The sequence below is a fragment of the Nerophis lumbriciformis genome, linkage group LG06, assembly GCF_033978685.3.
Source record: "Nerophis lumbriciformis linkage group LG06, RoL_Nlum_v2.1, whole genome shotgun sequence".
Taxonomy (NCBI): domain Eukaryota; kingdom Metazoa; phylum Chordata; class Actinopteri; order Syngnathiformes; family Syngnathidae; genus Nerophis; species Nerophis lumbriciformis.
This window is the reverse complement of record NC_084553.2, coordinates 48,264,957-48,277,433: the sequence shown is the minus strand read 5'-3', so window position 1 is coordinate 48,277,433 and position 12,477 is coordinate 48,264,957. Positions and strand designations below refer to the sequence as shown.

The 12,477-nt window shown below is 40.4% G+C and overlaps 1 protein-coding gene across 2 annotated transcripts in view; it reads left to right on the top strand.

Moving 5' to 3' along the window:
• cd276 (CD276 molecule) overlaps positions 1-12,477 on the top strand; it is a 233,282-nt gene that overhangs the window by 42,576 nt on the left and 178,229 nt on the right. For both annotated transcript variants that reach the window (XM_061964477.2, XM_061964476.2), the window contains one exon: positions 9,597-9,947. In XM_061964477.2, the coding sequence (XP_061820461.1) occupies positions 9,597-9,947 (351 nt within the window). The remainder of the gene's footprint in view (positions 1-9,596; positions 9,948-12,477) is intronic.

Genomic DNA, 12,477 nt, shown 5'->3' with positions numbered 1-12,477 from the left:
TCCCCCCACCTTGTGAGTCATCCCTGGCTGATTTTGGGGTGACTTAATTGCACTCTTTCACCTTATACGCTACATTCATATCAGAAAATACTATCACTATACTGACCACCACTGAGACGTATCAATTAGCCCCCCTCTCTTCTTCTCACGCAAGGTCCAACCAGGACTCCCTTCCCTAGTGGAGCCTTCACAAATGCTCACCCAATGCTGGATGAGTTCCGCCCAACTGTCTCTGGACAGGAAAGATTATAAACATAATATTTTACATTCTAGGAAATCTCCACGGCAACCCCAGTACCAGAAAACACTTTATTTTTTGGTTGTTTTTTTTTTGCATGAGCAGCTGCAACCTTGAGAGGATGGTCAAGGCTGCTCCAGGTCCAAATTCGATTGAGCAAGATTTGAATTCCAACTGCAGAAATTGCCTGCCTATCAAACCTCCATTGCGGAAACAAAACACGCTTTATTCCATTAACTTTTTCGGTTATCAAGGTGACACTCCATCCACTCTGTCCTTATAAAATGTTATTGCACTTTCTAAAAACTATAAACAGAGAAAAGGATTACAGAGGCATCTTTTTTCTTCCTCCATTACACTGCAGCTGTATAGTTGGCCAATGGGTGGCACTGTTCATGTGTCAGTACTAAGGTCTACCTTGTTGAGATTTGCTGAACGTAAGTGTAAAAAATCTGTCTGGACTCGGCAGTTGCCGACTAAACATGGACCCGCTCAGATGAAAGTCTTGTTTGTTGTTAATTGGGTAGTTGATTAAAGCACCTCTATGCATTCCTCGAATATCGCCCATAACAAAGTGAGTCAATGCTGACGAGAGCCGTCTGATGGAGTTCAAAAAAGGGTGAGGAGGCAAAACTGCCGCCCTGATTATAACATTTAGAAAGACTGAGCATCAGGACTCCTGAGGCCTACTTTTTTCCCCGTCCTTCCCCTGTGATGTTGATGAGTGTCCCGGCGTTGTACAGGAGCAGACATGGATCAGTGGGAAACGCTGACTCGTGAACGTCTGCCAGAGATGGCCACTAATCCCGAATAATTATACCACGTATTTCTTCTCTAGAAAAACAATACGCTGCGCAAACAGCTTTTCAATACAAGCATACACATTTTGCTTTGTTTAAAAAAATGTACACTCAAGAGTTTTTAGCTTTTCCACAATTGTCATAATCCCCATTTTCCAGCTGCTGTGTTGCACAAACAATTTCGCACTGTCTGAAGCAGATCCAGCAGACATTTCAAACACCTTCACTTGATCTTTTAAGGCAGGGTTTCTCAAACTCAGAGTGGGGACCCAAATTGGGTCACAGGTTGCCATCTGTCAAGGTAAAATATGATGTACTTTATTTTTTATACATGTTTGTTGTCGTTTGTGTTCTTTTTAATTAGTTAGAATACAGTTGGACCTCGATTTACGAACTTAAAGAGGAACTGCACACTTTCTGGAATTGTGCCTATTGTTCACAATCATTATAAAAGACATGACGACGGATGGATTTTTTTTTTAATGCTTTCTAAATATTAAATAAACCTAAATAAAAGTCAGCTTACAGCGGAGCCAATGGGAGGTCTTCTATTCCGTTGTTGTTGTTATATTGTTATTATAAGCCAGGGATGGGCAAACCTTTTGACTCAGGGGCCTCATTGGCTTTTGAAATTTGACAGACGGGCTGGGTGAACACATGATGCATTTTAAAGCTTATCATATCTGTTGGAACTAAGAGTAGACTTCCATGAGCTATACATCTATTTTCAACAAGATCATATAAGAACCTCAAAGAAACACAAAAATGGTATTACAGAGTTAACACTTACATTCTCTTTCAGTGGAAGCAGTGTTGTTGCTCACCCTTTTTTTGCCAATGTGCCGAAGTCTAGTATCCGTTTTGTTGTGGCAATTCTCAAAACAGATCTGTGCCTAACTTTATTCCAATATTTGGCGGGCCGGATTAAAAAGACCAACATGCCGAATGTGGCCCTCGGCCGGTAGTTTGGCCGTCCCTGTTATAAGCGCCAACGCGGACAAACTATTTATAGCGGCGACGTGATCTGTATCATGTGTGCCGATGTTTACATCATTGAGTGGTCTGCTGCTTCCTCACTTCCCTGCTCCTTGGAAGTTTATTGTAGATCATAAATCATGCCTCTCACCCGAAAAGTAGACTGGCTGTAATGGCTGTAATCCGACAAGTTGGTACACTTAGACAGTCATTTGGGACACAAACGACACAAAAAGACGCTTGGTCCCACCTGAGCCCCCACCTAGTTTATTTGCTAGGATTATGAGCCATTCTTCATCTAAGTGGGAATATATAAACATCCCAGCAGTCGGCATCCTAATGACAGCAGACCTTGTACACTAAGTGATGTTTTATTATGTTTGTTGTCTCTCATGAAGTCCACAGTGAGTAATAACCAATAATGAAGAAAAGAAAAGCAATCGTTGTGATGTGTTTTTTTTAAATGAATGCACCGCAATATGGTTAAAATGATCAAAATACGTAAATATTAAATGGTATTATAAGAGTGCCCGTTACTACATTACATATATACTTACATCAGTGACGTACAGTCACTAGAGGCAGGTGAGGCAGGGCCTCACCTGCCATCATGGAAAGAAAAAAAAAGTAAAAAGAAAAAAAAAAATGTAATTGTTATATGTATCCAGTGATTATACTATAAAGTTATTTTCCATTTAACTTCACCAGTTTTAGATTATTTTTATTCAAAATCGCTGAATTTTCACATTTGCCGTTCATATACTGAGAAGAGACGGTGCGGTGAACAGCAGCCAGTTGAGGCACGTCACTCAGTGCCGCAACATGGATTGCGCAATGACTCGGCTAACTGCTGGCCTGCTGTGCAGTGAGACTGTATTGCTATATGAACTATATTATACATTTCCATAGTTTAGTTAGCTGAGGTATATAATGTACAGTGTATTTTGTCAACAACTGTATGTGTGTAAAGTATTTCTTGTGCTGAGCGATCATAAAACGGCTGCAAAAGACGCACTGGCTGAGGCTCGCCTCCTGCACACCCGCCGTAGAATTGTTATATCAACTAAAGCCCACACTTAAACTTTCCACGTGCAAGATTGAATCTATTTTTAAAAATTATTTCATAAGAAGCCAAAAAGTGCAAACACAATAATGTTGGTGTTGGAGGAGTTGTGAATGACTGCAGTGACACAACATTAGATACACCTGCAGACTGCAGGTGTACCTAATTCACAACTCCTCCAACACGAACATTATTGTTTTTGCACTTTTTGGCTTCTTATTAAATAACTTTTGTAACCTATTTTCATGGGCTTTCCTCTTTGTGATGTTAAGTTCCTGTTATGCGCTGTTATACAGTATATGCCTTGAGCTCTTATTTTGAAGGCGCTAAGAGCGGAAGTGATGTCACGTTGCGGAGGTTTTTGAAAGAAGGTAAATAAAGTGGTTCTCGTGTAAACTGGAGCCTCCGTGTTTGTTATTTTGTAGTTTCATACAGTATAGGCGACATTTATAAACCCTCGGTTACACTTTTTTAAATAGATTCAATCTTGCACGTGGAAAGTTTAAGTGAGGGCTTTAGTTGCGGTGCATGGACTTAATTTCTAAGTAAAGGTAAAACCATAATAACGTTTTTTTTATTAAATGTGCTTTTTTGTGTTCTACAGTTTGTATGTGTAAAGTTAAAGTTAAGTTAAAGTACCAATGATTGTCACACACACACTAGGTGTAATGAAATTTGTCCTCTGCATTTGGTGATTTAACCCCCAATTCCAACCCTTGATGCTGAGTGCCAAGCAGGGAAGAATGCTGGTATGAGCTTTTAAACATAACCCGTTAACTGCTGCCAATCAAATGGTGAATAAGATACTCTTTAGGGTTCATATGTTTGTAAATCTGACTGTGATGAAGTCAGTGCCTCACCAGCCATCAACCTCACCGCACGTCACTGACTTACATAATATATATAAAACCTTAATGGAGGTGTTTGGATGTGTTTTCAAGGGCCTCATAGGCAGAATTGAGCGGCTCTCATAGGTTCCATTGTAAGCGGACATTAGATCACATGTATTTAATATTTAGAATGCATTTAAAAAAACATCCATTGTCATGTCTCTCACAATGATTGTGAACGATAGGCAACATTTTTTTTAAAAAGTGCAGTTCTCCTTTAACATGTGTTTGGGCAGCATGGCACATTGGGCGCAGAAAAGAGTAAACAGCCGTAAAAAAGGCACACCTGTGGCGGTATTGTCTCAAATATATGCCGCTGTCTAAAATATACCGCTATTAAGTATATTACCGGTATTATCAGTATATCGCGCAGCCCTACTCTGTATAAACCTTATTGGTAAAGCTGTGATTTATTTCTGTGTCACTTTCGTTGTTCTCCCAGTATTCCGTCTTCAGAAGTAGTATCAATGAGGCAACATAGGTGCGACGGCGCTTGTGTACTTCTTCACTTCTCTCGTTTTGTTGTATTGAGAACATTTGTCGCTGTCTGACAAGCAGTTTGTGCGTCTTACCAGACGCATGTGTTGACGCCATATATCTAGTTGTCTGAATGCGGGATTGTTGACCCCGTCTTGACTGAGATCATTACCCGTTCTTCTGCTATAGCACTGATGCAACAATTTGGTGGGCACTCTGTGTAAGAGGCTTTAGATATCCCCATTAAACATGATATGGCCTGGATGGAAAATGGTGTGAATATATATTTCCGCAATTAACGTGCAAAGTGGATTCACTTTACAAACAAAGCAAGTTTTTTTGCTAATGTTTCCAAGCTTGTTACTCGTGTCAGACAGTCACTGTTTGTGTTTGTTTGTGTAGGCTAACTCTTTTGCTCTTAAACCGCTTCACACTAAAGGGAGAGTTTTTGTCAAAACATGCACCACCACTGTGTTGTTTGTGCTATTATTTTGGTGGTGCTGTTGTTAAACACCAAAGTGTGACCCCCATAAGTCAGATTCATTTCTCACACAGCTCAATGCACTCTGCAAAGCACTCACTGTAACTTTAAGGACTTGTGCCGAATCATCACAAAATGTAGTACCCATACTGACAAGATCATGCATGTAAAACTTGTGCATGTAATAACATGGCCGGCGTCAAACAAAACGTTGTGCAGGTCATAGCAATAACTCATTCACAATTTGTGTAATGATTATAAGAATCAAAGGGTATTCCTTTACATAAATGCCAGCTTGATATCCAAAGCATTTTGAGCATGAACCACAAATGTAATTTACAGTGTACAGCAGGGCTATTCAACTGGCAGCCCTAGGGCAAGATCCGGCCCGGTAATGACTCTCTACCGGCCCCCGAGTTCAATTAAAAACTTGGAAGACAAACAGTTTTGCAGCAAATTGTCAAAAATATTAGAGTGCTCCTGTTGTGAAGAGGAACTTAGACCACTGTAAACACATTGGCAGATCCTTGCATTGACATTTTAACCTTGTTAACAAAGATGGAACACTGCGGCCAAATATGGGATTTGCATAACTAAGACGTTCCTCAAGGTAGCCCTTGGTTTCGGTTTTAGCAGCTGCGCACGTTTTGTGAGGCGAGGCAGGGCCAGAGCTCTTATGTTAATATCGAAGTTTGTGTTTGTGTTTTTACTGTGTGTGTTCGGCAAGCAAGACGGTCTGCAAAAGCGTTCACGCTTTTCCATTGGTTTCTGCGGCTGTGGGCGTTTGTACTACAAAAAAAGGTGGTAATAATAACCGCTTTAAAGCTCCCGACGGTTACTATTACCATATTAAATTAAAATGATTAAAGAACCGTCATTCATAACTGCACTTTGATACGGACGGACTGACGACATTAAAGTCTTTCCCCATTACGAAACGTCATTCCCTAATCTAAACTTGTACAGACACATTACTGTCTAAACAACTGAGCTACAGTATTCACATTAAACATAAAATATGTGCTGTTTTTGCACACAGTGATCAATAAACTCGACAATGTCAAGTTGAAACTGACGAATTCCGTTCAACAGGAAGTAAACTCACAGCACGTCTCATAAATCGGAAGTGATCACCATTTACACTTTAAAGGGGAACATTATCACCAGACCTATGTAAGCGTCATTATATACCTTGATATTGCAGAAAAAAGACCATATATTTTTTTAACCGTTTTCCGAACTCTAAATGGGTGAATTTTGGCGAATTAAACGCCTTTCTATTATTCGCTCTCGGAGCAATGACATCACAACGTGACGTCACATCGGGAAGCAATCCGCCATTTTCTCACTTTTGTCGGTGTGTTGTCGGAGGGTGTAACAACACGAACAGGGACGGATTCAAGTTGCACCAGTGGCCCAAAGATGCGAAAGTGGCAAGAAATTGGACGAAATTTGTTCAAAATACGAGGGTGTGGGGAAAGCCGACGAAATGGTCAGTCGTTTGTTCCGCACACTTTACCGACGAAAGCTATGCTACGACAGAGATGGCAACCGTCCCTTATGCCACCGAAGATGATCAAGAGAAGAATATCGACCCTAGCTTCCCTGGCCTGCTGACATCAACTCCAAAACTGGACAGATCAGCTTTCAGGAAAAGAGAGCGGATGAGGGTATGTCTACAGAATATATTAATTCATGAAAATTGTATTCATTACTTGCGGTTTTACATAAATTATTATACATAAACTGTGTTTACCAATAATTTAGCTTAAAAACATTTATTTTTTTCAATCATTCGAGTACATTCGGGTAGTCTTGTGTAATGCAGTATTTTGTGTCTATTTAGGTATGGTTAACCTGAGTGCTGAAATCGTGGAAAAATATATGTTCTTAGCGCGCCTGAAATGGGCTGTCTGCACTCTCAAAGTGCATGTTGTTGCCAAATGTATTTCATATGCTGTGAACCTAGTTCATAGTTGTTAGTTTCCTTTAATGCCAAACAAACACATACCAATCATTGGTTAGAAGGCGATCGCCGAATTCGTCCCGGCTTTCTCCCGTGTCGCTGGCTGTCGTGTCGTTTTCGTCGGTTTCGCTTGCATACGGTTCAAACCGATATGGCTTAATAGCTTCAGTTTCTTCTTCAATTTCGTTTTCGCTACCTGCCTCCACACTACAACCATCCGTTTCAATACATGCGTAATCTGTTGAATTGCTTAAGCCGCTGAAATCCGAGTCTGAATCTGAGCTAATGTCGCTATACCTTGCTATTCTTCCCGCCATGTTTGTTTGTATTGGCATCACTGTGTGATGTCACAGGAAAATGGACGGGTGTATATAACGATGGTTAAAATCAGGCACTTTGAAGCTTTTTTTAGGGATATTGTGTGATGGGTAAAATTTTGAAAAAAAACTTCGAAAAATTAAATAAGCCACTGGGAACTGATTTTTAATGGTTTTAACCCTTCTGAAATTGTGATAATGTTCCCCTTTAAAATAAAATATAAACGTGTTTAAACACAGAAATACAAATAATATGGCTATTATGAAGCCAGAACAATATGTGATGTTTCCTCTGCCAAGAAAGTCTATTTATTTTAGTTATTTTAAAAAAGTACCGTTTGGTTAAAGATTTTATTGTGTGTATAAGTACTTTTTGAGCACATTCAGCAATACCATGATAATAATGATAATCGTGATCATTTTCTTTATTGTTCTGGATATGTAGAAGGGTCCCCCACCCCCTCCTCAACGAGACGGAACCTATTTTGTTGATTTTGGTTGTGATTTTTCATTCAAGTGCAACATTTTGCTTACGGACAGTATATCTTATTTTAATCTATTTGTGTGTTTTATTTAACTTGGTATTTAAAAGTTTAATTACAATCTTAAAAAGTACAATAATTACAAGTTAACTGCATTTGAAATGGTATTCTTCTATTACTATATGTATGATCATTACATCAGTGGTTAATTTGGTCTAAAATAATGGCAATAATATTGTTCATTGGCAATAATTTGTAAGTCAATATATTGTCCAACAAAATTTGTTATCGGCCTAGGCCAGGGGTCGGCAACCCGCGGCTCTAGAGCCGCATGCGGCTCTTTAGCGCCGCCCTAGTGGCTCTCTGGAGCTTTTTCAAAAATGTATGAAAAATGGAAAAAGATGAGGGGAAAAAAATCTTTTTTGTTTTAATATGGTTTCTGTAGGAGGACATACATGACACAAACCTCCCTAATTGTTACAAAGCACACTGTTTATATTACACATACTTCACTGATTCGAGTATTTGGCGAGCACCGTTTTGTCCTACTAATTTTGGCGGTCCTTGAACTCACCGTATTTTGTTTACAATAATAACTCTCTCCGACTTTCTAGGACGTGGTTTATGCCACTTCTTTTTCTGTCTCATTTTGTCAACCAAACTTTTAAGGTTGTGCATGAAAGGTGAGTTTTGTTGATGTTATTGACTTGTTGGAGTGGTAATCAGACATATTTGGTCACTGCATGACTGCAAGCTAATCGATGCTAGCATGCTATTTAGGCTAGCTATATGTACATATTGCATCATTATGCCTCGTTTGTAGCTATATTTGAGGTCATTTAGTTTCCTTTAAGTCCTCTTAGTTCAATTTATATCTCATGACACACTATTAGCCATATTGGACCAAAAATACAAAAACAAATCTGTCTGGAGCCGCAACAAATTAAAAGCCATATTACATACAGATAGTGTGTCATGAGATATAAATTGAATTAAGAGGACTTAAAGGAAACTAAATGACCTCAAATGTACCTACAAATGAGGCATAATGATGCAATATGTACATATAGCTAGCCTAAATAGCATGTTAGCATCGATTAGCTTGCAGTCATGCAGTGACCAAATATGTCTGATTAGCACTCCACACAAGTCAATAACATCAACAAAACGCACCTTTGTACATTCATGCACAACGTTAAAAGTTTGGTGGACAAAATGAGACAGAAAAAGAAGTGGCATAAAACACGTCCTAGAAAGTCGGAGAAAGTTATATATGTAAACAAACTATGGTGAGTTCAAGGACCGCCAAAATTAGTAGGACAAAACGGCACTCGCCAAATACTTGAATCAGTGAAGCATGTTTCATACAAACAGTGTGCTTTATAACAATTCGGGAGGTTTGTGTCATGTTTGTCCTCCTACAGAAACCATATTAAAACAATTTTCTTTTTTTTTTCCCCCTCATCTTTTTCCATTTTTCATACATTTTTTAAAAAGCTCCAGAGAGCCACTAGGGCGGCGCTCAAAAGCCGCATGCGGCTCTAGAGCCGCGGGTTGCCGACCCTTGACCTAGGCCCACACGAGACTGCTGTCATAGAGATGATCTTTAACTCGCTGTTTTGATGAAGGTCCAAGTTCAAGGTCTAAGTCTGACAAAATAAATAGACAAAAATGAAACACTGCTTTTCTGGTATGTACAAAATAAGACTTATTGTGAAGGGAGATGTACGATCCCCCGGTGGTCCTTAGGTTTCTGGAAATGTGGCCCCCAAACAATTCATTTGAATATCCCTGGTGTACATTGTACCTCATAAGCTCTAGCTGACATTTGTCTTCTGTCACTATTCACATCATTTACCTCTATCATAGTAAGGTAACACTCATGTGCCCCTCTGCCTTTCTTGTAGCTCTAATGGACGTGCACGTTCCCGACCAGCCAGTGGTGGCGCTGCACGGCAAGGACGCCACCCTCAACTGCTCCTTCAATGCTGCCGGCCCCTTCAACGAGTCCGATCTGACGATCTTCTGGCAGCTGACCGAAACGAAGCGCAGCGTGTACGGCCACAGCGAGGGACGCGATCAGCTAGCCGACCAGTCCTACAACTTCGTCAACCGTACCAGCCTCTTCCCGGCTGAGCTGCGCCTGGGCAACGCTTCCCTGCTGCTGAGGAAGGTGGCGGTGGCCGACGAAGGCAGCTACACCTGCTTTGTCAGGGTGCGGGACTACGGCAGCGCTGCTTTGATTCTGCAGGTGGCCGGTGAGAATGCACACTAAAACAACAGTGTTATGCACATATAAACTATATGACCCTATTTGAGGTTAACAAAGCACTATGGTAATTCCTTACAATATAATCAGTGTGGGCAGTGATTATAGGCATTCAAACTGTAGGCCCACACTGCTCAACATGCTGTAGTACTACCTTCTAACTTAGATAAATACTCAACCTCCATACCAGACCCACAAACCACTATTAAATCCAGTTCTATTTGATTAGCATGTTTAGTTTTGACTGATGCGTTCAATCTGGTGCTGTGCTTTGTCACCACAACCCCAAACCAAGTAAGTATGGTGCCGTTACTGTGCAGTGGAAAGTTATCAATTGACTGCATGTGCTTAATGCTATTTTAGAAGCCAATTCACTTGTTGTTAGGGGTGGGTAACGAATTCAATACTTTTATAGGCACGAAAAATTCCGTTAATACTACCGTTTATCGAGTCACGTAAAATCAAACGGTGTCGTTACCTTTGTTACATGTGACGTCATGTCCGGTTGCAGACTCGTCAGTTCAGTTGCAGACTAAATACCGGCTCAGGGAAACAATCACTCAAGCAGCAGTCAGGGCGGACTCAGCCAAACTGATAAACGCTTATTTAGTGAAACAAAAAGAAATGTAAAACTGCATCAATATACACGAATAAACGATGCATCAATAATCGATTTGTAATCGAATTGTAGCTCTTGAATCGTAAACGAATCGTGAGGGGCCCAAAGATTCCCACCTCTAACAGTAACCACAAAAACTTGTAGTTTACACTTAAAAGGGAACATTATCACCAGACCTATGTAAGCGTCAATATATACCTTGATGTTGCAGGAAAAAGACCATATATTTTTTTAACCGATTTCCGAACTCTAAATGGGTGAATTTTGGCGAATTAAACGCCTTTCTATTATTCGCTCTCGGAGCGATGACGTCACAACGTGGCGTCACATTGGGAAGCAATCCGCCATTTTCTCAAACACCGAGTCAAATCAGCTCTGTTATTTTCCGTTTTTTCGACTGTTTTCCGTACCTTGGAGACATCATGCCTCGTCGGTGTGTTGTCGGAGGGTGTAACAACACGAACAGGGACGGATTTAAGTTGCACTAGTGGCCCAAAGATGCGAAAGTGGCAAGAAATTGGACGAAATTTGTTCAAAATACGAGGGTGTGGGGAAAGCCGACGAAATGGTCAGTCGTTTGTTCCGCACACTTTACCGATGAAAGCTATGCTACGACAGAGATGGCAAGAATGCGTGGATATCCTGCGACACTCAAAGCAGATGCATTTCCAACGATAAAGTCAAAGAAATCTGCCGCCAGACCCCCATTGAATCTGCCGGAGTGTGTGAGCTATTCAGGGACAAAGGACCTCGGTACCACGGCAAGCAATGGCGGCAGTTTGTTCTCGCAGACGAGCGAGCTAAACCCCCTGGATGTCTTGGCTCACACCGCTTCTACCGTCCCTAATGCCACCGAAGATGATCAAGACAAGAATATTGACCCTAGCTTCCCTGGCTTGCTGACATCAACTCCAAAACTGGACAGATCAGCTTTCAGGAAAAGAGAGCGGATGAGGGTATGTCTACAGAATATATTAATTGATGAAAACTTTATTCATTACTCGCGGTTTTACGTAAATTATTATACATAAACTGTGTTTACCAATAATTTAGCTTAAAAACATTTATTTTTTTCAATCATTCGAGTACATTCGGGTAGTCTTGTGTAATGCAGTATTTTGTGTCTATTTAGGTATGGTTAACCTGATGCATGTTGTTGCCAAATGTATTTCATATGCTGTAAACCTAGTTCATAGTTGTTAGTTTCCTTTAATGCCAAACAAACACATACCAATCGTTGGTTAGAAGGCGATCGCCAAATTCGTCCTCGCTTTCTCCCGTGTCGCTGGCTGTCGTGTCGTTTTCGTCGGTTTCGCTTGCATACGGTTCAAACCGATATGGCTTAATAGCTTCAGTTTCTTCTTCAATTTCGTTTTCGCTACCTGCCTCCACACTACAACCATCCGTTTCAATACATGCGTAATCTGTTGAATCGCTTAAGCCGCTGAAATCCGAGTCTGAATCCGAGCTAATGTCGCTATACCTTGCTGTTCTATCCGCCATGTTTGTTTGTATTGGCATCACTATGTGACGTCACAGGAAAATGGACGGGTGTATATAACGATGGTTAAAATCAGGCAATTTGAAGCTTTTTTTAGGAATATTGCGTGATGGGTAAAATTTTGAAAAAAACTTCGAAAAATAAAATAAGCCACTGGGAACTGATTTTTAATGGTTTTAACCCTTCTGAAATTGTGATAATGTTCCCCTTTAAGGTGTGAAAGACACTCTTTGACAAGGAAAGACCTGGTAAGAATCACTTGTAATTTCGCAAGTAATGTCCTTCGACAGATGATTATTGATGAGTAGCTTGATTGTCTCTCTGTTTTGGCATGTTGTAAGTAATCTAATGCCGTGTGGATAATGACATAATTAAATAAGAGCTCAACATATTAAGATC